This window comes from Poecilia mexicana, unplaced genomic scaffold (assembly GCF_051168715.1).
Source record: "Poecilia mexicana isolate PSO_F unplaced genomic scaffold, ASM5116871v1 scaffold_21, whole genome shotgun sequence".
Lineage (NCBI taxonomy): Eukaryota > Metazoa > Chordata > Actinopteri > Cyprinodontiformes > Poeciliidae > Poecilia > Poecilia mexicana.
This window is the reverse complement of record NW_028263390.1, coordinates 21,437,180-21,464,321: the sequence shown is the minus strand read 5'-3', so window position 1 is coordinate 21,464,321 and position 27,142 is coordinate 21,437,180. Positions and strand designations below refer to the sequence as shown.

The 27,142-nt window shown below is 35.9% G+C and overlaps 2 protein-coding genes and 1 long non-coding RNA gene across 3 annotated transcripts in view; all 3 read left to right on the top strand.

Moving 5' to 3' along the window:
• The window catches only part of ift172 (intraflagellar transport 172), a 37,041-nt gene extending 33,828 nt beyond the window's left edge, over nucleotides 1-3,213 (top strand). Inside the window, exons 47-48 of the mRNA XM_014986029.2 lie at nucleotides 813-904; nucleotides 1,912-3,213. Coding sequence (XP_014841515.2) covers nucleotides 813-904; nucleotides 1,912-2,001 — 182 coding nt within the window. The 3' untranslated portion in view covers nucleotides 2,002-3,213. The remainder of the gene's footprint in view (nucleotides 1-812; nucleotides 905-1,911) is intronic.
• Nucleotides 3,214-10,912: 7,699 nt separating this feature from the next.
• The window catches only part of msraa (methionine sulfoxide reductase Aa), a 35,507-nt gene continuing 19,277 nt past the window's right edge, over nucleotides 10,913-27,142 (top strand). The window contains exon 1 of the mRNA XM_014986025.2: nucleotides 10,913-11,147. Within this exon, the coding sequence (XP_014841511.2) occupies nucleotides 11,012-11,147 (136 nt within the window). The 5' untranslated portion in view covers nucleotides 10,913-11,011. The remainder of the gene's footprint in view (nucleotides 11,148-27,142) is intronic.
• Nucleotides 19,919-24,339, top strand: LOC148153093 (uncharacterized). The gene is made up of 2 exons (XR_015761862.1): nucleotides 19,919-20,854; nucleotides 23,159-24,339. It is a non-coding gene; the product is annotated as an uncharacterized LOC148153093 (long non-coding RNA).

Sequence of the window (27,142 nt, the reverse complement as noted above, 5' to 3'; positions counted from 1 at the left end):
AGGGCCAAAAGAAATGAATCAGAAGATTAGAGGCTGAATTCTGAGATTCCAGTCAAAGTTTGGAGATTACCGTCAGAATTAAAAAATTTAAATCAAGATTTTAAGATGAAAAAGTCAGAATTTTGAGATTAAATTCTGGATTCTTTGAAATATTAAGAATTCTGAGACAAAAAAAATGTCCGAATTTTGGAGGCCTATGAATCGTCTCTTTCATGAGTTTACAGTTTTCACAAAAATGTTTTCCACATTTGTGTTTTCTTTTTATTCACCCAGAAGAGACAAAATACCCATAATGCCTCATTCAGCTGCAGTAATTTGTGTTCTGTATAATCTCATCATTTTCACACATTCTCGAGGACAATTTAATTATGATACATATTATTTATGCATACAATAAGCATGAAAGTGATTTTTTTTCAAATGATAAACACCAGAAACAATATAACATTGTCACAATTCATTGAACACTTTATATGAAAGTAACTGCGGCTGGAGAAGCATCAAGATTAAATTCAAAGCCTCAAAATATGCTGGTGGTTTTTCTGTGCTCTTACCTTTTAGTCTTTTTCTTCAGTTTTCAAGACAGTAATTTGTTATGAAAGTGTTCTTTCCTCTGCTTTTAGCTGATTAGAAATGTTCATTAAAAGTCCTCGCTTTAATATGTTCTGGTTGATTGAAGCGTTATTTCCACTTTTATTTATATTAAGGATAACGCCTAAATAATCCACAAAATATGCTTTTATTTGCTGCTTTGGTGATATTTGCTCTCATGACAGAGTTTACCTCTTATCCTGTGTTGTCTGTGTCTGAAGGTTATCCTGTGCTGAGGAATAAAATTGAGTTTCCAGTTGCTGGAAAAGCAGCCAACAAAGAAGACTGGAATACATTTCTAATGGCAACAAAGGTGAGATTAGATTTATTCTGACTAACATTAATTCTTAATCTGAACAGTTAAAAACTCTTGCTTGTACCATATTTGATTTTAAATTATTAATGTGAATATCACTAGGTTAATTAAAAGCTTTTCTTGCATTTTTCTATGATTTACTATCAGCTGGCTGTAATATTTTCTTTTGCCACTAGATGGCAGTTAACTCAGTGCGTCACCCCTTTAATCTGGGAGCCTAAAGTTTTTAAAATCATATAATTTGCTTTAGAAATTTTCAGATGTGTAATGGATAGTAGGAATTGGTAAAAAATGTTGTGTTCATATATTCTGTTTTTCTTTCTTTTGTAAGAACTAATGATCAAAATGTCTAAAAATGCTTTTCCATACAGCACTGTAAAAAAAGAAAAATTGTCAGAACTCAAAATTCTGAGGCGACAAACTTAAAGGAATTTTAAGGTTTTCTTCTGAGTTTCCCAAGCTTTGATTTCTACATATTTGTAACTCAACCAAATGTCTCATTTACAAGAAAGTACCATAAAATTAGAATTCATGTTGTAATTTTGTAATTTTTCCCAATCATGCACTCACAAAATAATGTTTGGACTACAATTACCGTGGTTTAAATTAATATATAAAATTATGAACATAATAATTATTTAAATAAATAATTTGTATTTAAATAATAAATACTTATTTAAATAAATCACACTTATTTAAATAATTATTTATTTAAATAAAATTAAATAATTTTTGGAACCAACTTAATTTATTGTTCCTTTATGTCCCTCACATTTTCAGCTGAAAATAGTTTTTCATCCCAAGAAAATAAAATTGTTCTGGTTTTTATCCACATTAAGAGTACATTTCAGATTGATTATATGCAATTTTGGATGCCATATTTTGATGTATCCACACACCCACACACCTGGATTATACTGTGTTTTATTTCCTTGCCAGGGTTTGTAAGAATCAGACACATAAATTATTAGTGACTGGTTGTTTGCGTTGATTTATCCCCACAGACGACCCACAGTCCAGAGTGTCAGGATGTCCTAAAATTCCTAAATAACTGGTGCGGTGGTCTACCCGCAACGGGATTCTCTTTCCACTGATGGGACTCCGTACATACTTCCATGTTCCTTAGCTGCTAATCTTTCTCTTTGATTTTTCAGTTGTTTCTCTGCCAGCTTTGTCAGATTTTTTTTCTTAATTTATTTATTCTGTTTTATTGAAATTAAATGTTGTTTAACTGTACTGTTTACAAGAACATAAACATTTAAAATTAAATGAAATAACCAAAAAATGACAAATATGGATGTCAGAAGAATTTCAACATACTTTACGTTTCATTAACATTGTGCTAATAGATAATTAACATAAACATTTTAACAAGATTCATAGTGTGATATTTTGGGAAATATCTTAATTTGCTTTCTTTTTGTACTCATCTTATTTTGGGTAAGCTAATAGATTAGCATAGCCTAGCTTTGTTTGGCTAAATCGTTGAAAACAGTTAATTGGTCAGACTCAAATTCTGTTATTTTATTTTAACAAATATGAAAAGGTTTTTGGTCCTCAAACAAAAAACATTCTACAGACTTCACTGTTTCCATAGTTTCTGATTTGTTTTATGACATAAATGAAAGCTAAGCTAACAGTGTTAGCTCTAGCTACATGTATAAACAGTCTCGATTGAATTAGTTTGTACTATTTAACCATTTCTAATTGGGACAAAGCAGAATTTTAAATACACAATGATAATCTTTATTGAAATGCCTATAAATAAGTTCTTGCTATGAAGAAAACAAAAAATAAGCTAGCACAAAAATATTTTTTCCTCAAAGATCTAAACATTTCAGTTAAACTTGGTATAGCTCTAATTTAGTTTCCTCTTACACAATATCTTACAGTATTTAGCCATTAGTTTGTCAAAATAGTTTATATTCAAGTGAATTCTTTACACTAGAAAATTTGTAAAAAAAAAAAAAAAGACAATATAAAGTACTGATAAATATTTTCATACGTTTCATCTTATTTGACACATCTTTATATCTTTTCTGTCGTGTTTTTGACGTTCTCTCAGGATGGCACAGCTGATAAAGCCAAAGGTTGTCATCTAAATTTAAATAAAGTTCTGTTTATGTTGTAAAGCTGCAGTTTGGTTTTACTTATCAGTGCAGATCAGTTTTATTTGATGTACGCAGACTGAAATGTTCCTTTTTCTGTGAATGTGTGTTTTTGAAGCCGGTTATGCCTTTACTGCATGTTTCCTACGGAATGTATTTTGTTTAAAAATGTCTAAATAAAAAAAGATTTTAAGCTTTTCTGCCTTTATCTGTTGTAATAATCTTAAATCAAGATACTGGATTCTCTTGACACCATAAACAAAAAATGTATATAAAGATATATAGATGATTGTTATACATAGCTGTAGTGAAGGAAGTAGCTAAAAGTCCCACTTTTTCACACTGTCATGGGTGTTGTTTTTGAGCAAAAAATGTAATAAATGTTTTTCCTGTGAAGGTTGAACTACATCAAAGTAGAAGAAGTTATCACCAATAATTTATATATCAATAACTGTAAAACTTGTCTGCAGTGAATGGAAGCAGCTAAAAGATTCACTTTTTCACAAAAATTTTTCTCCAAGTCAATGCTACTTGGGATAGTTGGAAGATAATTCAAAATGCTGATATAAAGTTAGAAGGCACTACTAGTCAAATGTTTTCACATTCATTTGGCTCAGACACAGAGGAACATTTTAGCTGCTGATTCTGTTCTAATGCAGGGGAAATATTTGGAGAGAGCTGTTATTGATTCAGTTTATTACCACAACCCACATAAACCAGAAATGTTCACTTTGAGCTGTCAGAGGACAAATAAAAAGTAAAAACTAATAAAACATCCTCATACTGATGCATATTAACGTCTGCACTAGAAGCTGTGACCGTCCAATAATCTGGACTTTTAAAAGTCTGGTTTCCTGTTGTATTTACAGTAAAAATGTAAACAATATTTTCTAAAACCAAACTGCACAATCAGTTTGTTTTTACATGAAACAGTAAATTCTCTTATGAAACAAGAACAAAAGACAGAAAACAAGTTTTCAGATTTGTTTATTTTACTTATAAGTCAAAACATTATGGTGCTTTATTGGGAGATAAAATCCATACACAGAAAAACAAGAGAATTCAATCTGAAAACTGCAAATTCAAAATATAAACATGTAATTTTCTTCAGGTTTTTATAATGTGGTGATGGAACATTTTGATTATTTTGTATACAAAGTGAAATAACTTTTTTATATCCTTCTTGTGCGTCATTAATGTGTAAAATTGCTTCGTGCAGCAACGTTTATCAAAGAAAGAGCATAAAGGATGGTTTTACATTTTTTTTCACAATATTTTGAGTATATTTCTTGTTTTAAGCATAGAATTTGTCCAAGTAATCTGACAGAACCAAGGGTAATACGGTGGAGTCGTGAATTGCCCCATGTAAACATAATAATCGTTTTTACCTCGTTTCCCAGCAGAGCCTCTCCTGCACATCCGCGATCAATATTCAAGTCTGCAAGTGTTTGAGGAAAATGCATTACAGGGTAATAACTTGGATTTCCTGCTCACCTACTAAACATATCCTTCACTATCTACTCATAGTTTACATAAGTACTGAAGATGGATGGGTGAATTTGTTTTTTTTTTAAATTTATCTTTAAACTGGAGTTTTCTGCAGCCTCTTCACTCTGTAATTTTTCCATTAGGAAACTTTATTCTCTGCAGCTCTGAAGAAAAGCAACATAAACATGAATGCAAAGTAAAAAATGAATTATTGAGGATTCCTGCAGCTCTTAATCCAACTGGCTCTGTGTTGAGTAGTTTTTATTTTTTTATTTTGACAGAAATTAGTTTACGTTGGTTATTTGTCACAGCTTTTTGTCTCGCTTACAGACGATTAAGCAAATCTCTGCTGACCTGCAGGGCTGCAGTTCGTTATTCTTGGATGACGAATTATGGCGTATTTCTCTGGATTTAGGAGGCTGATGTAAGAGGGATGCAACAGAGCAGAAACCCAAACAGAGATGGTTCTGATGGAGAACGGATGTGAAAGCAGAGCGGCTGAGGCAACAAGCTCCAACTGTACGAGTATTAATTTAGTCCTTTTCTACTTCCCTCGCCTTAATTCACCTCACTGGCCGTCAAAATAACCAAAATAGTTGCCATCTTGACGTTTCCATCATGGTTTTACCTCCAAATGTCTCCAGTCCAACAAACCAGGGGATTTAACTCCTCAATTTTCAGCTCAAATGGATTCAAATCCAAGCATTTTCCAGTTTGGCAAGCCGACTTTAAAGCTGCGTGAAACGGAGCGACTGCCAACATTCACCCTGTATCAGCCTAATTCAGCTGGTTACAATGTGTTAATCTGTGTTAAGCATAGTTAATCCATGAAACATAAAAGACTAGAAGGTTTCTGCATTGACTTAGAGATTCATCGAGGAAATATATTGCACATTCTGGCACTTCGAGATGCAATTTATGTGCAAATGAACGATACCAAATTTCTCCCGCCATTTTGTGCCGATGTGTCGTCACTTTTTACTCCCATTTTGTTGCCTTTGCACTTAAACTATCTCATGAAGTACAGGAAAAATGTTGAAACTCACAAATAATTTAATTCAGTTGTGTATTTTTGACTAAAAATTTATTTTTCTTTTGTTCTTTTCCCTTTCCAGCCTCTTAATTCTCATCAAATAATCCAGATTATTATTGCTAAACAAACTGTAAGAAAACTCCTGCAGGTAAATTGTATTTATCGGAGTAACAAAGGCAGCTGCATTTTACAATTTACAGCAATTTTCTATATTTGCTGTTTACATTTTTTTAGTTTTTGTCCTGCAAGAATATTTAAATTTACTTGTTAGTATTTAAAGCAATACTAAGAACTAAAATAAGAAACCTTTGTCATTTATGGTGGTGCTTTAAAATAAAATTCAGTTGTCCAGACCGACCACTTGAGGGCGCTGTGATCGTAAAACACCACAGAAGAAAAAAACATCTACACACGCTGCAATTTTTGTTAGCCAAGTTTTTCCCAAAAAAAAATTAATTTCCTCAAAATATGAATTAAAAGAAAACATTTAGTATCTGTTAATTGATTAAATGTTACTCTGCAGCATCTCCTCATTAGATATGCAAATTTTATAAGTACACAAATTAGCCCTGCCTCTATTTTTCTTCACTGTTTATTAGTAGCTTAACCTTCAAATTAACTAAAAGTTTTGTTTTTTCCCTAAATTAATGAGCGAAATGCTAAAAAAAAAAAAAAAAATGCTACAGTTGAGTAAAATGAGCACGCCATCTAGTGGTTTGGGGTGGTACTGCATCCATTTGTCGCGTTAAAGTGGATGTTTAGTTTGTATATTTCTGCGGTTGTTGATTTTCGGTCCCTCTCTTGGCATTCACCGCGTGCCTTAATTGTATGGACATTTAAATCAAGGTCCGCTGTGAACACGAGGAGAGAAAACCCAAAGTCCTCCATCACGTCAGCCATTTTTAACCATTTCCTGCATACATTTAGCATTTCCAGGACATTCAGCTCACATTTATATTTTTACTTGACCGCCTTTAACCAAAATCAGCCTCAACACATCAAAAATTTTTGATTTGCACATGCAGCTTTTATAATAAGTCATGATTCTAAAGAATGTTCAGTCACTGCTTAGGCCAAAAAATACTGGCTAAATGTTTTTTTAATGTATAATTTCCATTCATTTTTAAGGATCTGTGATAAAATGGTGATAATTTTGTGTGATTCAAGCTCTACTTGTCACACAGGTTCAGATTCTCTGAATGCATTAAATGCTTTGAGGTCCATTATTACCCTGAAAAGGTTTAATCTAATGAGCTCTGACCTCTACAGTTCACATAAAAACTGAAATGTTCCTTTTTTAAATGTGTTTTTGATCTGACCTCCAAACAGTTTCACCGATCGCCCAATAATCCATGAAATGTTCATTTTACTTCTAGTCAAACAAAACGCTGCAATTTGCCTCACATTTTTAACATTTAGAGAGATTAAAATGATGATTGTTTTCTGTAAAAATTTGCATTTACATTTAAATGCAATAAAACAAAACCAAAAAAAAAAAGCAGTTCCAGAGTTGCCAGTATGGATCTAATGCTCTCTGAAATTGATTGTCTGTCTGCTGCAGGTGTAAAATCTCTACAAATTGATTTTGATCCCACAGTGGAAACTAATAATGGCTTACTGGCAGAGCGGAAAGACGCATTACGTTATTTTAAAATGCAATGCATGCCCGGTATGTGTATTTAATGTTGCCAGATCCGGTTTAAAAACGCCGGTATGGTCCTTTAAGCAGCAGCAGCAGCAGCACTGCGGACATTCAGAGCATTACCCTCCATTATCCAGCAGCCATAATGTGCGTTCTTATACAGCACTGCTGCAGGGGTGGAAGCTGCGGCTGCAGCTCTACCCATCATCCCGCATCAGTTCACACATCATGTCAGCTCCAAATAAAAAAAGGAAGAAAATGATGCAGAAAAGAGATGAGAGGTGCATCAGTGCAGCTCAGCGGCTCTCAGGTAGAAATGAAAAGAAACGGAGCCATCTGCAGCCTCATTAAACGCAGAAATGCAAATGACCCAGATAGCTCATGTAGGCTAAAAACGCAGAGGGGGAGCAGAGGGGGGAGGATGGGCTTCTTTGTGGGGGTCGGCTGAGAGGTTTGAAGCCACTATTAACGAATTTTAATATGCAGCAATCAAACAGGAACGGAATATTTGAAAAACATCTCTAAAAATGACTATCCTCTCTCGTCAGAGCATCACATTACATCATGGCCTCTTAAGGAGATAAATGTCGCTTTTATCATATTAAATGATTTTTATCACAAGGAGAGGAAGCAGTTCCGCAGAGCGCGACAGCACACTGCGGCTTTTGCAAATAAACGCACTAAAAGCGTCAATTTCAGTTTCAAATAAACGCAAAACCGAACAATACCTTCCAAAAGCAAGGAGCAGAATAAACGGCGCGTTTTCACTAAAAACAAAAAGCGACCGGCTTCTGCGGGATTTAATCCTCTCCATGGAGGGATGCGGAGGGATGATGATGATGGTGATGATGATGATGGTGATGCGGGGGATGCAGAGATCACACCGTCCTCCCCTCTGCAGATGAAGAGTTTTACCCTCCAGAGGAGATCGCTAAGCAGACATAGTCCAGAGTCAAGAAGAAGAGGAAGAAGTAGAAGAAGAAGAAGATATGCAGAAGCTGAAAATGCCGCTTCCCTCCTCGGCGCGCTGGGTGCAGTCCGCGGAGCTCTGTGGCAGGATGGAGGGAAAGAAGTCGGGCGCAGTCAGATGGAGAGGAGAGAGGAGAGGGGAGGGGTGGTCCTCTGAGAGAGAGGGAGTCAGATGAAGGCAGGTTTTCACATCCTCATCCTCCTCAGGAAGGGGGAGGAAAGGCCGAGTGAAAGCATCTGGCTCACCCCACCTGACCATAATTTAGGTTAATCCAGATGGTTTCCGGAAATATTAAACACGCAAAGTTTTTTTTTTCTTTCCCCAAAATATGGCCGCTGTGAACATGATTCAGTCTCACATTTAGATAATTACCGTCACTCATCGTCATGAGCTGTGAGGTCTGGATGTCAAGAATCTTTTCTCTGACAAAATCCTCAGTTTTCACAGTTTTCAGCTTTCTATTTGTTTTTTTAAAGGATATTTGACCAGGCTACTTGAAGATCTGCTCATGACTCTGGATAAGCGGCATATGCGCTACATATGCGACATAAGGGCGCTGCGTTAGAAGGGCGCCACACAATAGTGGACAAATTATTCCTAGTGAAGAACACTGGGGATTTATATATCATTAAACCGAAATGACTTCTTTAAATAAGAAAGATTGTAACAGTAAAACTTCATGAAAGGTTTTAAGATCTGGATGTCAAAGATCTGTCTTTTTTCTGAAACAATCCTCAGTTTTCACATTTTTCAGCTTTCCACTTGTTTTAAAAAGGATATTTGACCAGGCTACTTGAAGATCTGACTCTGGATAAGTGCACATGGTGGCGGAAAAAGTGGGAATCCACTGTATGGGCAGCATAGGGGCGCTGCATAGAGGGGGCGCCAAATATGGTGGAAATATTATTCACCCCAGAAACACCGGGGTGAGAGATTTAGGTCTCATTAAAACCAAAATGTGTTTTCCTTTAAATAAGAAAGATTGTAGCAGTAAAACATCATGAAGTGATCTCAGGTTGTAAGATTTGGATGTCAAGGTCTGTCTTATTTCCATCACTTTTCCAGTTTTGCAGCAAGGTAGTCGGGCTTTCCTCTTGTCTTTCAGAGTTTCAAAAGTTAAAAATTGTTGGATTTTGAAACTCAGAAATTTCCAAGTTTTATTCTAGAACATTTTTGACATTTCAAGCTCAGAAAATTTCTTGTTTTTTATAAGGAATTTCTGAGATTCATCTAAAAATGTCTACATTTTGTTTTCTAGTCACTTTTTGATATTTTAAGCTCAGAAATGTTTGTTTTTTCTAAAAAGAAAATATTTTGGGGGAAATTTACTCCCTTTTTTATCTACAATGACCCTAATACGCTGGAGGAGAATTATGTATTTATGCATTTATGCACATGTAAGCAGTAAATAATCTGTATCTCATTTCCACCTTTTTAAGCTCAGTTAATTGTGGTAATATAATCATTTTGGATCCTTTTCTCCCTCTTGATGCCAAAATTGAACTATGGGATCCAGGTAGTTAAATTTGAATAAGAAAGAAGTTCATCACAAGTACTACATCAAAAAATAAAGAAAAACGAACATCTTAAATCTATTATTTAGAGAGCAAGTTAAAGCATTAAACATGTCTGATTTGTAAACTGTTAATATATTTTTTATTCCTTTGAAATGGTTTTACTTTGTCACTTTTACTATTTATAAAATTAAGATTAATAAAGGCTGATGTCATTTAATATCCTCCTTAAAACCAATCATTTTTTAGTGTTTTGCTTCCATATGAGGACTTGAGAATTACAATTTGTGTGAATGGAGGTTTTAAGTTCAAAACCACCAAACCAGATCAACCATTTAGTGTTGATGTTTTATTATCTAAAAGCTTTTGGTTGTGGTCTTTATAACAAACTCAATTATTACGAGTTTGTGATGCAGAAAAAACCACAACTCTCCTGTGTGGTGATATTAGCGGGTTTGCTCCTGCTGAATTATTGACAATTCTCACCTTTCATACAGACATCATCAGACACCAATAGGAACATTTTTTCAGCACAAGCAGTGTTCCTCCTGCGTTCTTCCATATGGCATATCATCTGTCTATTTCTATCTTTCTCCTAGTAAACAGGAAACCAGTTGACTCACTGGTTCTGCTTGGTGCTGACTGAACCGGCTTTATCTCCTTCCTGGGTATCAGTTCTCGGAAATACAATCAATAACTTAGAAAATGCTTTCTGATGAGGCTCAATTTTAAGATTAAGAGTCCATTTTGAAAATAAGTTTTAAAAAAGGTATTTATGGAGCTTAATAGGGGCCAGAGGGTTTGTTAAAAAATTGAAACTTTAAAAAATAATTTCAAACTAAAAAAAAAAAAAAAAAAAAAAAAAAACTGAAAAAAAGTTTTGCAACTGGAAAAATTACATTGAATCTGAAAATAAGTTTTGAATATATTTTTTTTCAGTTTACAAGTTTTTTATTTTAGATCCTCCCCCCACCCAGTCCGTTATTTAATATTAGTCATCTAGTTGTTTATTTGACTAAATTTCTGTAACATTAATTTAACAAAAAATATTAATTCACGTAAGAAATTACCGTTTTGTTCCTCCTACAACGTAAATATAAAATTATTTCTTCACAGAAAGAGGAATTAGTTAGAAATAACAACTTCTGTCTCTGAGACGAAGTATTTTCTGTCATAGTTATAGTTCCAAGAATTTATTCAGTTTTTCTAAGTTTATATAAGTAACGGAGAGCCGTGTTTGTGTTGACTGTTGTGAAACAGCGCTGCACCCCTGTTACATCAGCTCCGTGGTAACGTTAGGTAAGCTAGCTGTTATGCAGCTCTGTGGGTAACTAACTGCTCTGGTTTCAATGGTCTCCTCCTCCAGGCTGCGTTTGGTTTGGCGTCACTTTATCAACAGTAGAATGGGAGACATGGCCTCCAAAACACAGATGCCAACCCCAGAGACAGCGCTACCTGGCCGGGCTGACAGCATCAAAGTCTCCGGTAAGTCTGAGCTAGCTTTAACCAAACTTCACTTGTTTTCAAGCCTCTTGAGCCGAAATTAACTGTTTATTGTGTTTAATTCGCGAGGTTCTTGGCAGTAAATAATGTCTGTAGAATCGCAAACTGTGACCGGGCTAACAAATTACGGTAAAAAGTCCTAAAAGATGTTTTTGTCAGTTAGCAGCACCTGCTGTAGTGTACGCATGCGTACTTCGGTTCAACAGCCCCGGTTTTTGTTGTAATACGTCGTTAGATCCGCCATATTGGGGAGGGAAACGCCTAGCAAGAACTTATTCAACTGAACCAGAAAGCTGCCTTTTATGACGTTTTTAGCATATATTTATTTATATATTTTTAAACTTTTAGAAATATAATTGTTGGTAGTTGCAAACCACATAAAAAATAATGTAGTAGAGTTCTGTCTGTGTTGTATTCATGTCTTTAGATTAGTTTCACAAATGTCAAAAATATAAAATCAAAATCACTAATGTGTAAAATAGTTACTTTTTTTTAACAACACCAATCTGTGTTCTAACAGGACACTGTTAAATATCGGCAAGGTGAGCTACATTTCGTTCAGCTTCCTCAGGATGAGAAATAGAGCCACAGCATCTCTGATTTCATCTTTCGTTTCATGTCAAAGCCAACTTGAGCGTTGGCCACCAAAAAAATAGATTTTTAGTCTCTAGTAATCTGTGTGTGGCATCATATTTATACCCCAGAGAAATATAAGTTTGCAGATAAATCCTTACCAGTTCCTAGACAATTTGGTAAGTTGAAAATACATATATATATATATATATATATATATATATATATATATAAATTAAATAAAGGCTTGAATGTTGTGAAAACAGTCATCACCGCATATTTTTATATAAAAGATGCAAACAGTGAATACATTCACCCATTTTTAAGGTTAGCGAATCTTTTCAGAGTGAGATTATGCTGCTGCAATAAAAGATATGCTAAGACTTTAACCATATCTTTACCGGTGGTGCCAATAAACATGGCTGGCACTGTGTGTGTGTTTGTGAGATAGGGAGCTTTCTGTGTGCATATACAGGCCGACAGCAGCACTAAGTTGGCAGTGAGGGCAGTTGGCACCAAGATGCCCCCTCTTCAGTACAAGTGAGGGCGCTGAGCCTTGGCACATGATGAATAGGTCTGCTCTGGCACTGAATGAAGGGCCCAGGACACACAGAAGCACACACTCGCTGCCCTTTATGCTGGCTTTTACTTACAAGCAGTAAATATAAAGGTTGTCTGGTGAATGGAGTGTTGACTCAGCTGTATCCGAGACTTAAGATCTGATTAGCGTTGTGCTAAAATGTTTGAGCGTTTTCAGATTTAATCAACAACTAAACACCGAGTGAAGTTCTTGGACTACTTTGGCCGGTTTGGAAGGGGTTGGACTGGAGAAGGAGGCTGTGGGAGCGAAGGGGTTAGGAGGGCGGGGGTCCACAGCGAAACGACGATCGGGACGGACGGGAAGGTTCAGGCAGCATGGCAGACTTGCTGGAGCTTCGCCAACGCTTCTGGGGAACAGAAGAAAGCACGAGGGAGTGGAGGGGAAAGGAAAAGCCTATGCCTGCAGTAGAGAGACTTGGCAGGGCTTCCTTTCTTTTGTCTGTCTGGTTTAGGGCTGCAGCGCCAGAGGAAATCAGGAAACGTCCAGGCATGGTGGTTGTGGTGAAGCACGGGGACAATTTCAGCATCTGTGACGAAAAAACAAGCAAAAAAAATCCATATTTTAACTGAATCGACTGGAAACTGAACTTCTGGGATTTGGGAGGCAAAGACAAAAGAAGATATTTTTCTGCTTTTTTGTTCTTTTTTTCCTTCTTCTTCACAAGTCAGATTCGGGGCCGTTGGACGTGATTGGGTTTTGGAGGACAACAGCAAAACAACAGATTTTATACTGGTTGGTTTTTTCCTGGACAGTGCTAAACCACAGAAAGGCCAGTCGGAGCCAGAAGAAGGCCAGCCTCACACCAAGCAAGAGGTTTGGGTCAGTCACCAAACTACTGGGAATACTGCTGGTGTCCAAGTTTAAAATGGAAAACGCATTGAAACGCAGCAAAGCGAGAAGAGAGAAAGCAGGCCAAAAGTGGAGATTTCTAGATTTTACGGCATCAATTCCTGTCGCGTCTTTAAAGTAAGTTTGGTGCTTTTGATGCTCTCCTGTTCTGAACAGAGACGTACGTATACTGGGATCAGTGGTGTGGAATCCTCAGTGTTTTCTGTATCAAAACCTGGTAAGATACTTTTTCATGACTTCACAGTTTAGTTTCCACATTAAAGGTTTAACTGGTTACAAGGGAATTAAATGATGTATAAAGTAAACCTGTCAACAGTCCAGTTATGATAAAAAAATTTGCTGGATGATAAATCGGCCTAGAAGTTATTGGGATAAACTGTAATATTGTTGTTTTGAAGAACCCATTTTAAGGAATAATGCGAGAACATATTCTGAAAGATCAATAAATTTTAAATTCTAATCAACATTTAACACTGGAATTGGAAGTTATTTTAATCAAATAAACAACAGAAACAATAAATTTCCCTTCATAAAAGGGCTTGTTGAAAGACTAAAAGACTTTTATTATGCAGTTTTTGATAGAAAGAAAGAAAATTAAAAAAAAACATTAATTGTTCAAATAGAAATTGTTTGTTTTAATTTATAACACGATTAAATAACAACCACCTGTCACAAGAACCAATAACTCAGTTAATTGCGTTATAAATTGAAATAAACTTGATAATTGCCATTGATATCGCTGAAAAGCTGATATTTTGAAAAACATTTGACACATAACTAAACAAAATTAGTTTGCACTTTTCTTTTTTCTACAAAAGTCCAAACTTTAGCCTGTTTCTCCCGTCTGAACTGAATGATTAGTAATTCAGTTGTGAGAATCTCTGCAGTTTTGGTTGCAGAGTCCTTAAAATCAATTTCAATAATTATTGTTTAGGTTGTTTAGTTGGTTTATTTTGGATATTTTAGATGTTTTTTGATGTTTGAAGAAGTTGCAGTCGCATGATTATGCTATTATTATTATTAAAAATGGACTTAAAATAACAATGTCATCGTTTATCGCAATAATTTCTGGGACAATTTATCGTCCAGCAAAATTCTTTGGAATTAACTTTATATTTAATTGCATGTGATATGTTATGCTGGCCTGCAAAGTCTCCCCACCTTTATATACAGATGGACAAAAGACTAATGAAGAAGAGTGAGTCTCCTTCATCACAGCTTGATGCAGATGTTCAGACATCTGGCTGCTGGTGCAGCAGAGTCCCTTCATTAGCTGATGTGCTTGTGGGCAGCGGGAGGCTTGTTTTAGTGTCATTTTTGCTGTTTTTTGAGGATCTTTTTTTGTAAATATTGGCATGGTATTGAGAGATTTCAGTGCAGTTTTGTTAAAAAATAAAAAGTATCTTCCTGGCAGCTCACAGTGTGACAGCTGAAAGCTCGGTGAAGCCAGATGTTTTCCTGTTTCCACATGAAGGACCCAGAGCAGCTACATCTGCACACAATCAAAGCTGTCAAACATGCAGCATCGTAGTTGTTGATGCCATTTCTTAATTTGTTTGCACCGTTTATATCATTAAACATTTGCTTGTTAGTGAAAATCCGCTGATTTGCTTGGATGTCGGGACTCAAGTCAGATTTTTCCTGCCAACCTGGATCAGTTTTGACAGTCGTGTTTCTTGTACATGTTAAGTATCTTCAGTCTTATCAGGCTGTTGCTTCCTCGCTTCAGTCCGTCTGCATTTATCAGTGCCGTTTCCACAACAACACAGATGGATTCTTGTGGACAAATGAGCCTCTCTTTGTGCAAGATTTCATCAGCGCGGCTCGTTGTTGTCGACACTGCCCTGATAACCTTGACAGGAAAAATGACAAGTGTTTAGGGGTGAATGTGAGAGGCATAATGGATGAGGACGGCCTGCAGATTGGCACAGATGGAGGGAAGGGAAAAGATGAAGAGAAGCAAAAAGACTCAGGCTGCAAGGTCGGTCGTTATTGAAGTGTTTGCATAGATAATCTTCTCATACAAAGTCTTTTGTAAATATCTAAACTTTCCATATGATGAGGTGAAGCATATGTCAGCTGAAATATGCTCAAATTGCCAATTAGTGCTTGTGTGAAGTATTTATGAGCGGTCATTATCTTACCTGAAAAAGGCAGCGGTCGCAGAAAATCAGGGTGAAATTGATATGGAGGAGTTGGGCTAAGAGTTACTTCGACTCCCAAATCACCTCCAGTTTTAACAGTTAAGAAATGCAGAAATAACCTTTTCTTAAAGGAATATGTAATGATGTGAATTACAGCAGCTGTCTGTGATTTATAGATGCTCTAAATTTGTGTTGCAGATTTATTTCCAGCATTACGATTCTGTCGTTCTGCTATGAACAATCACATTTCATGTGTGAGTTACAGCCTGTGTAGTGAAATATTCCACATGCATCGCAGCTCTGTCTCGCTGCAGCCGTCAACATTTTCCACAGCATCCACTTACAGAAAGTGTGAATGCAAAAAGCCATTACTATAACGCATAGAGGTCTGAAAGGGTCCAATCAGTCTGCCAGTGCAAAGTGCATTAAGTCCGATTCTCTGCACCGCACACTGTCTCACGACTAATGGCTGTGAGCAATCGATTGAGTCGAACCCGTAGGGAAGCTCTCTCTCTCTCTTTCTCACACACACACGCACACACACACCTGCACACACACTCACACACTGCAGAAAAGCCTTGTGGAGGCTTATTAACCCCCACCTCTACTCTAACTACACTCACAGCCATCAGTCAGCTGTTTTCAGGGTTTAAGAAAGATGAAGTAAAGGACAGTAAACTAGGAAAATACTAAAATTTGGTGCCAGTAATCATTCATTTTGCAGCAAATATATAAGAAAGACATTTCATGCAGTTGGTAAATGTGATCAGATTTGAACATTGACAAAGAAAACAATGCTATCATTTAATCCACTGTGTAATATTTAATATATTTTCTAGAGATGCAGGGAAAAAAATTGATTTTAATGAGAATCGCAATTCCTATCTCTGGAATAATCTTTATAAAATTATATTTTGAATAATTCTTTGGTATTTTTTATGTTGTATTTCTAGCATAATAATATTATGCTGGAATATTTTCTTTGGATATTATCAAAGAAAATATTCTTTGATATTTGTTTTACTTAAGTAAAAGCCAGGCAGCTAAGGTACCCTAATTCTGGGATTTTAAGGATTTTATGTACAAACCTAATTCTGATTAAATATAAACTGACTGAATTTGGTAAAGTATTAATTGATTTGTTTACACTGCCTTGTCTTTTTATCAGTCACATAGTTTAAACATAGTTTTTGAATAGAAAAAATGGTTTCTGAATTGAATTGTGACCCTAAAAATCAGAAATGAATCGACAGGAAGATTCACATCTAATATTTACTCTAAGTGGAAAAAAGTGAGTTTTTTTGTATTTCAACTCTTTTTTTCTTTTATTTGTTTGTGAAGTTAGCCATTAAAGCTAAAGAAAAACTTCAACAATTTCACAAAAAAGTTGATATGCTCACTTGAGGTGGTTATGTTTGTACAGAAGAAGGGAAGATGGAAACACATTTACAGAAAAAGTTCTTGCGTAGCAAACTTCTGTGCCTCCATTTTCCTGAGATGTTTGGTTCTTGCAGGGCTGGACAATATGCCTGAAAAAGACGTATCATGATATAAGTGTTCCATTTCAGTCAGTATAAATAATTATTGATTAATTGTTTTTGTTTTAAATTTCTGAAATACTGCCAAACTGCTGACATGATCTTTCCTGGTTTATCTACAGTTTTCACTCCACGCTGTTGTTTTTTTTTTATTTTTAAGCAGAAGAGGCACAGTGGTGAAACCTTAAACTGCTGGTTACGTGTTGCTAGGTAACCAAAGAATGATTGAGTTGCTAGGTAACCAGGGAGTGAGAGAGTTAGTTGATTCCACCAACCTAGCTTAGCTAGCAGTGAGAGGTTGAGCGTCTAAAGCTTTTCCTCTGCCTACATCTCCCAGAATGCTGTGCAGTTCTGGATCTGAGTTAAGTGAAATTATTAAATATTCTATCAGATGTATTTTCTATTGATATTGAGCATCTGATTATATATTGTGATTGATTTATTGTCCAGCTGTATGTTCATACTAGCTTGTAACTGTATCTTCTTTATTACAGCCACACCTGATGAAATTTTATTTCATTTTATTTTTTATTTCATTCACTCAGTAGTAAATATGAATAATTTATGTAACAGCTAAACAAAATCATGGATGAAAAGGAACAGAAAGAAGTGTAATAATATAAATATCTCCCTTTTTTTTCCTTTTTTGTGACAAAGTGTCAAAAGGGAAAGACATCACCAAACCTTTTTGTGAAATTGAGGAAATCATTTTGAATTTTGCTGTTTCTAATAACCTTTTTAAAAGTGATACTTAAAAATGTGCAAAAACAGAATGTTGATGGAAACCTGGTTTGGTTCATCCACAAAACATTACAGCTCTCTGTGCTGTAAAAAGAATATGCGTATGTGCATTATTATGGAATATTCTTTCTTTATTTATTAAAAGAATTGCTTCAAAATGTGCAAAAAATATTGCATATGTACTCACAAGTGTGTATGGAAACCTGCTTTTTATGAAGTCACAGTAGTTATGAAATACAAAGAAGGATGACGTAATGTTCATTAATAACAGAAAGGTAAAAATTACAACTCGTTTCCATTAGCTCAGCTTGCAATGATTTTTTAATTATTATCTGTCCGTGTGATTTGCATAAATCACCAAGCTGAAAATATATTTTAATTTTTGCAGCAATTGAATTCCTATTTCCATGGTGCGACTGCAATTTAACAATTTGCATAAACTGGCTTGCTGCAACTTCCTTGAGTTTTTCCCAGACGCTGCGAGGCAAACACACAGAGCAATAAGGATAACACTGATGGCTGTCGTGACGGACAGTAATAAAAACAAAGACAGCAATCAGAGCAGCTGATTGAGAAGCTCAGATTGAGAGAAAAAAACGAACAGGGGGGTAAATGGAGGATGATGGGAACGTGAGGAGGAGAGAGATGGAGAAACCAGGCAATCAGAGAGAGACGTAGGCAGAGGGGGCGGCGGGGGGAGGTTACTTTGTAGATTTAATTGCAGCACGGTGTAGGCAATCGTGTGTGTGTGTGTGTGTGTGTGTGTGTGTGTGTGTGTGTGTGTGTGTGTGTGTGTGTGTGTGTGTGTGTGTGTGTGTGTGTGTGTGTGTGTGTAGACTCCCCCATTCTCCCCCCAGCCAGACATTAACTGCAGTGCTTCATTTATCACTGTCAACTCTGGAGCTCCGGTGGGAAGATGAGAGGTTCCTGAACATTCAGTACAGGTTTCAACTCTTCTCCGGTCGTCGTGCCAACCGGGATGTTTTGGTAGCAAAGATGGAGATGTACAAGCCTGTGACCCGTCAGTATTTTATCACAATGAGTCAGTTTTTACACTGCTGAGTTCTCTGAGTTATAAAAAAACTTCCAGATCCAGTACCATCTAATCTGTTCAACAGAGTATTCCTTCTAATTGATACCTTTAGCTTTTTTGAGTTCATAATGTTCACCAAGAACATATCTGGAGTCTTCCCTTGATTCTTTCAGGCATGTTTGAGAAATTTTTTAATCTCCATGGCAACTGTTCAGCTACAAAACAGCTGAGTGGACCTAGCCCCGCCTCCATGGCAGAAACTCCTCCTACGAGCTGCAGTTTCCAACATACCAAGGTTTCGGCTCACACCGCGGGACTTACTCAGCTCCTTCAGACTAGCCAGCAGCAATTAGCAAACACCAGGTGGAGATAAGCATCAGCTGAGCTCATTATAGGAGCTACTTCTCAGTGAAACTCTGGTAAAAACGTTAAAGGGTTAACAGACATCCTGAAGAAAGAGCAGGAGTTTTTAAAGAGACAGAGGCCCAATTTAAAGGCGTTAAATCACAGTCAAATAAAGTTGGAGTGAAACACCATTGTTGATTGTTGAACATGTTTTAAGAACAATATCTTCTGTTGAGTATTCATTATCCAATAAATGTATGCACAGTCACAATGCAATGCTTTGACCTTTTTGAATCCTGCACCTAAAAAGTATGAAAAAACTAAAACTACTATTTCAACCAATAAAAACTAAACTAAAACTAAGCAACATTTAACTAATAAAAACTAGCGAACACACTCTAAAAACTTATTAAGACTAACTGAATTTGACAAAAAGGCACAAGAAAATAAAACTAAAGTTGGAAGAGAATAAAAGATACAAAGAAGATGAATGCTGGGGGTAATTTAGGACTAAAAAGTTACAATGCAAGATTCATAAAATGGCAGATAAGAAGACGTAGAAGAGCTACAAGATTTTATATAATATATAAAATGCCTCCTAGATTGGTCTTTCCATAATTCTCTCTTTAAAAATAGTCCAGTCTTTAGGGTGGAAATGAATGTGAATAAGACTGTTCCATCATGAAGCAACTTCCAGGCTGACCCGTTGATTGTTTCCTTATCTTGCATATTTTAGGAGTGTCTTTTGTTATCTTTATCGTCTCTACAGAAAATTAAAAAGTGATGAAGGCCTGCAGAGATAAAGCTGAGTGTACTGCACTCTGATTGGCTGATTCTGGAGCTGCTTTGGCTGCCTTTACACACACAGCTGAAATAGAGCAGCACTAATAGAGAGTGTGTGTGTGTGCGTTTGCGTGTGTGTGCGTGCGTGTGCGTGTGTGCGTGTGCATGTGTGTGTGTGTGTGTGTATGTATGTGTGTGTGTGTGTGTGGGGTACAGATGTCACCATGGATAAAGGCCTGCTCTCTGATCAGGCTTATTATTGTGACAGGATTCAGGGTGCTGGGAAAGAAAGAGACTGGGAGGCATCCTAGTTAGTTCCACACACACATACACACGCGCACACGCACATATACACACGCACACACACTTTGTAGCTAAAATGAAGTGGCTTACTGTTTGATGTGAAGTGTCCTGAAATGCTTTCTAACCTCTTTCACTGCTCTTCACAACCAAATAAAAGCAAATTAGTTGCCAGCACAAACTGGGCTCTTACAGCTGAAATCAGTTTAGGAAACATGACATGGAGCAAACGTCTGATACAGTCTGCTTCGTCCTGTTGGAGTGACAACTAATGCATCAGCTGGGAAATATAAAATATGTTACTGCTTTTCTTTTTACTGTTACAACCTTGTAAATGTCTCCTGTTATTGTCTAAAGGAGTGTTGTAGACATGAGCTGCGCAGTATTTAGAAACGAAAGATACATGAATTATTTTTGATTAACAACAAGCATTGCTTTTATTTCCTGGATATCTTAGGAATACTACAGGTAAATACTTCTATCAATGCATCTTAAAGGATTGTCAAAATAACAGATACTTCGATATAGTGAGTACTAAAAATACATTCAATGATACTCATTTTGGTTGAAATCCATAAAAAAGAAGAAACAAAACCATACATCCTCTTTAGTACAGCAGAGTACTAGAGCCATACGAAGAAAAAATAAATAAAAAATATAAAATTGTGGTAATAAAGTCACTAAATTATGAGAATAAATTTGTACCAGAATAAAGTCAAAATAATACCAGAATAACGTAAAACCTTCTGTTTCTTCAAGAAATGTTGCCAGTTTTGAAAATGGTATCTACGGTGGCCGACAGGTGCAAATGCGCACCAAAAGAGAAAACACCCCCGAATTAGAAAACACCCCCGAATTCGAAAACACCCCCGAATTAGAAAACACCCCCGAATTAGAAAACACCCCCGAATTAGAAAACACCCCCGAATTCGAAAACACCCCCGAATTAGAAAACACCCCCGAATTAGAAAACACCCCCGAATTCGAAAACACCCCCGAATTCGAAAACACCCCCGAATTCGAAAACACCCCCGAATTAGAAAACACCCCCGAATTAGAAAACACCCCCGAATTAAATGCAGCAAACAAAAAAGAAAACACCCCCGAATTAGAAAACACCCCCGAATTAGAAAACACCCCCGAATGAAATGCAGCAAACAAAAAAGAAAACACCCCCGAATTAGAAAACACCCCCGAATTAGAAAACACCCCCGAATTAGAAAACACCCCCGAAGCAGCAATGGCGACAAAATAATTTTTGCTGTATTACACTTAAAATTACACAAATTTATTTTTTACAATGTTTTTAGGCGAGAATGTAGATGTGTAGATCTGAAATATCTGCTCGGTTCATTAATAAATCACCTACTTCCAATATTGCTCCGACGTTTTCGGAGATGTCTTCTCCCGCTGCATTAACAGCCAGCTTCACTCGCAAGCTGTCAGCTGGCCGGGCGCTCCATGTAGATATTAATAAAGTATTTAATTTATTCCTGAGCAAATGGGTTTGACTGATTAAAGTTAAGCCTTCAAACATAGTTTATTTAACTGTAATGTCTTACTACCTGAGATCTGGAGAGTATTTGAAAATGAATAATATCCCTTGTATACATTAAACATTTTAGAATCAGACAGATTTTCTTTTTACTATGGAACAACTTTTATTACAAAAGGTGAAGAATAATACAGAAATAAAGAGTAAAAAACAACTGAGTCCGTTTTTTTTCCTTCGTTGCTCTGTGCTTCACGTTGTCACGGTTGCTAAGCAACATAACGCCGAGATGGAGGCTAGGCAGCTAGCCGGAGGCTACAGCTTCTCTCTTCTGGTCGTCCATATTCGTGGCCTTCGAAGGACCCGTCTTCTGTAGATCGGGTCGTTTCTCACATAGACATAATAAAAGGACAGACGCCTAATGAACCGCTCTCGTCTTATCAATACATACTTATATAAGTATACAAACATAAATAAATAATCATTAATACTGAATAATATACATTAGGCTATGCATGATTATGCACGCACACACACACACACACACACACATATATATATATATATATATATATATATATATATATATATATATATATATATATATATATATATATATATATATATATATAATGTTTTCCAGCCTACGAGTTCTGGTTTAAGAGTGATTCAGCAGCTGAGATTGGGTCCAAAATCCGATACGAGATTCATCCGTGCTGTGCAGTGAATCTGTCTCTCCCTTCTTCCTCACGTCGTAGGAAACCTTCAAAACAAAAACGGGACATTTTCGAGTTATCTTACGTTGACTGAGTTAAATAATTAAATAATAGCCATTGTCATCTGTGTAAACTTTGCTGGTGAATGTTATGATTTTTATAATATTGTTTCATTTCTATAGTAGGCTCTTGTATCAGATAATCTAAATGTTGGAGAATGACTGAAACATTTTAAGATTTACGGAATCTCGGTTAGCTGTCAGAGCGGGGGCTGAACACCAAGCACTATAGCTAGCATTAGCTGGTATTTCGCCAGTGGACATAAATACAGTATAGTAATATTCTAATCACAAAAATACACAGTAATATGTCCATCTTACTTGCGAAAAGTCTGTCGAGCCCTCACGTCAGTAGTCCGTCGATCCGATCAACAATATTCCGCAGTGCTGAAGGCATCTTCTGCTGTTTTGGTTGAGCAAAGCAAAGTGTATTTGCGCCGGAGCAGCCAATCGTGGGGGGGAGGTGTACTCTTTTATTATGTCTATGCTTCGAAGGATCAGTTTCTCAGGGCCCTTGAAAGGATGCAGAGCCTGAATTCGGACACAGCTATTTTTTGTTATAGACTCCCCATAGTGGTCTGGAGCACTTCCGTTTTCAACACTTTTTGTTTGCTGCATTTAATTCGGGGGGTGTTTTCTAATTCGGGGGTGTTTTCGAATTCGGGGGTGTTTTCTAATTCGGGGGTGTTTTCGAATTCGGGGGTGTTTTCTAATTCGGGGGTGTTTTCTAATTCGGGGGTGTTTTCGAATTCGGGGGTGTTTTCTAATTCGGGGGTGTTTTCTCTTTTGGTGCGCATTTGCACCTGTCGGCCACCGTAGGTATCAAGTTGGAAATGTTAGCATTACGACAACAATACACTGCAAAAACTCAAAATCTCACAAAGTAACTTTAGTTTCTAGTACAAATATCTCACTATGCTTGAAATAAGACAAAACTATCTTACAAGAAACTGTTCAGCAAGATGTAGGAGAATGTTTTATGTCAATAACTGCTAAAAGTTAACAAAAACACTATTATTTCTAATAATAGTGTTTATTAGATTATTTAACTCATAACAAGGCATTTTTCCCATCTTATAAGTGAAATAATCTACTGTCTGTACTAGAAATTAGACCAAAAATTACATGGTAAGATTCTGTATTTTTGCAGTGCAGTAGCTAATGCTAAAAAAATAAAACAGAAATCAGCTTTTCTTTATAGTATAAAGAATTTAGGATTTTTTATGATGCATTGATAAAAGAAAGAAGAACACAGACCCAGAGGCTGTATTGAAAACTAGATTTCTGTTTCTGCAGCCTGGTGTTGCTCGTCATGTTTTAGTTTTATTTAATCATAAATCTACAGTCTGTTTTTAAAGACTGACCTCATTCTCTGAGGAATTTCTTGGTCTGGCTTTCTGCTCCGTTTGTCTGTTCTTCCCGTATTAATGTGGCTTCATCCAAAAAAATGAATTTAAAAAAGGCTCATGCTGTTATTGAAGTGGACTGTTTAAGTACTACATATGTGCTAAAATTAGTCTGATGTTGCCTCCAGCGACTTTAATTGATTGCAGTAGTTGATTATGGCTCAGATTGACCCGACTAGCATGAATGGTTTTCACGTAAAAGAGACCAACTTGGTCACTTTTGTTTCAAACCATAGTGATCTATGATACCTATTTTCATATAAATATATATATTTCAAGCTACAGCTTTAAGTACAACAGAGTGTTAAAGCCATACTAAGAAAAGCTTGAAAAATAAAATTACGAGAATATACTTGTATGTGAATAAAGTCATAATATTACAACAATAAAAATAAAGTTGTATGTCAATGTCAAATTTATTTATATTGCACTTTTCAAAACAGGTTAAACTGCACCAAAGAGCTGTACAAAGACGATAACACAATAGAATAAGTGGATGAAAAGAAAAATAATTAGAAATTAAAAAATAAAAATAGAACATCAACTGAAATTTACAGTATAGGGCCTCAATTAAATACCAACGAATAAAAATAAGTTTTAAAAAGCAACTTAAAATGATCCAGACAAGAATAAAGTCGCAATTGTATGGGAATAGTTGTAATTTGAGAATAAAGTCATACCAGAATAAATTCATAACATTATGAGAACAAAGTTGTAATAATAGGAGAATAAATTCAAATTACTTTATTGATCCCAAAGATAAATTAAATGCATAATACTGAGTTAAATAAATTAATAAATTATAATTTTTGAGAATGAAGACATATGAGACTAAAGTTATGAGAATAAACTCGCACAAGAATAAAGTCATATTATGAGAATAAAGTCGTAAGTAAGGCGATTATAAAGTCGCAAAAGAATAAAGTTGAAATGATATGAGAATAATATACCAATAAAGTTGTAATATGACTTTATTCTTGTAATCTTATGACTTTATCATCGTAATTTTACTTTTTTTACATTTTCTTAGCTTGGCTCAATACTACATTGTATTTATTGTGTCTGCATGTTACTTTTCTGTGAGGATGCACAGGTCAAATAAATCAAATCTTCATACCAGAAAGTAAAAAAAATGCATTCATTGTGGTTGATTAATCATTTTGTTTGTTCAGGAAATCAACAATCATAAAGAAAATCTTTAAGAGACGCAAAATCAGTTTAAAACAACAACAAACCCCCCCTGAATCTTTTCACTCGTTTGTCGCCACTTATTTGAACAAGTCCTAACGACTGAAGGTGTGTTCTTGGACTCTTCATCTGAGGAAGATGTTTACATTTGAAGTACATCGGCTGCACAGCAGGACAGATATAATAAGCAGCTGATCTGTATCTTCTGCTGCTTCTTTGTTGTTTCTTGATTCTTCTGTCACACACTCAGCGAGCTGTTAAACTCATTAGTATTCTGTCTGGACTTATTTTTTTCCTACTGACATTTACATTTAAATTGTTTATCTGTGTGTGTGTGTGTGTGTGTGTGTGTGTGTGTGTGCGTGTGTGTGTGTGTGTCCTGTAATGAACATGCCTTTGCAGTTCCCTGAAGGCAGCCATTACCAACACACACACACACACACACACGGACAGAGGATAATGTGAGCGGAGGAGGGAGGAAAAACGAGGCTGAGGATCCGTCTCGGGATTTTAAATCTCCATTTAAAATCATTAAGATTTGAGGGATGTGGAAGAATGCTGTGTGTGTTGTTCATCAACCTTTATTTCTTTTCTACATTTAGTTTGCATGTTTTATTTTGGAGCTTTCCTGCAGGATTTGTAGCATCTGAAAACTGGGGCATCGCTGACTTTGTTCTGGTGTCTTTGGTGCTTCTGCGGTTGAAAATAAAGTCAGTTTTGCAGGAGGAGCTGTTTGCTTTGTTCCTTTTGGGAAATGTTAGCTTAATTTAGTTATTATGTTTCTTTTACTCTGGCTGTCAAAAATAACGCAAGACCCCAGCAATTCTACAGCGCCTGGAAGAAGTATTCGGATGTTTTATATTTTTATTGCTTTTACTAATTAATCATGATAACAAAATTGACTTTTTGGACGAAAAATATTGTCACAGTCAAAACTGATTTTCACAAGATACTTACAATTACATATTTAAAAAGAAATATGTAACATAAAATAGAAAATAGATCATTGCTATGACAGCGTATTGGAGTCGTTGTAGATAAAAAAATAAAGAATGGTGGTAAATTTCTGCCAAAAAATCTCAGAAATTATAAATTCATCTCAAAAATTTCTTAGAAAAAAAAAGGACATTTTTGAAATTGAAAAGTCAAAAATATGCTTGGGAAAAAAAACTGATATTTTTAGACTCATCTCTGAAATTTTGTAGAAATTTGCGACTTTTGAAATTAGTGGAAAATTAGGTCACTCCAGAATATTTATCTGGATGCTTCAGGTCACTGTGCAGCTGGGAAATAAATGTAAAGTAAATCTCCATTCTACTCTTTGAGACTTCTTGCACCGATTGGATGGACCTCTGTTGAATTAGGTCAGTCATTCTAAAGGAGATATCTATTTCAGTCGTTACATATTTGTACCTAATTGTCATTATTTTGTTGAAATTAGTTTTCATTTCAATATCAATGTATTTAGTTTATTTTTTAATATCCAAATTATGTTGATCATGATTGATTTTTAAAAGACATAAATGGGTAAAATATCCAAAAGGTTCAATACTTTTTATATGAAGTATGTATTTATGTTGTTATTATTGTTTGTTAGGCTAAGAAATGTTATATTTTAAAGCTGCGTTATGTAATTTATAAATGAGAAAACAGACAGTTTTCTCTGTCATTAGCACATTTAGCTGCACGTACACAAACTTGATTGACAGCGCTAAGACCCTCCTCCTGGTTGTTTTTGATGTATTTCTTCAAAAATGGGAAGGAGGTGGAGGAGATTAGTCCTTTCACGGATTATCTGTCTCATAACAAATGATCATGACATGGTGACAGTTTTAAAAAATATGTGAAAAGACATTTTTTTAAAGGTGTAGTTTTCAGAAAGAAACACACATGAATTTTGCATGTATGGATGCTGTTCTGAAAAATACAGCAGTGGCTTCAGGAACATGAATAATCCTCTTTAAAGAGGCTGACATGTTTTCCCTGCAGCAGCTGAAACGTTCCCTGTGCAGAATACAGAGCATCCCAATCCTCCACAAGGAAAGGCTCCTCATGTAATCAGACTAAACTCACTGACTCAGATGCAGATGATGCGTGTTTGCAAAACTTGAGAATGCTGAGAGCAGAACAGAAACCTCAAGCTGATTATCACTCTGCGTGTGTGTTGCTGATTGCTTGGCAGCACCCGTTCTCATGCTTTTGTCTATCA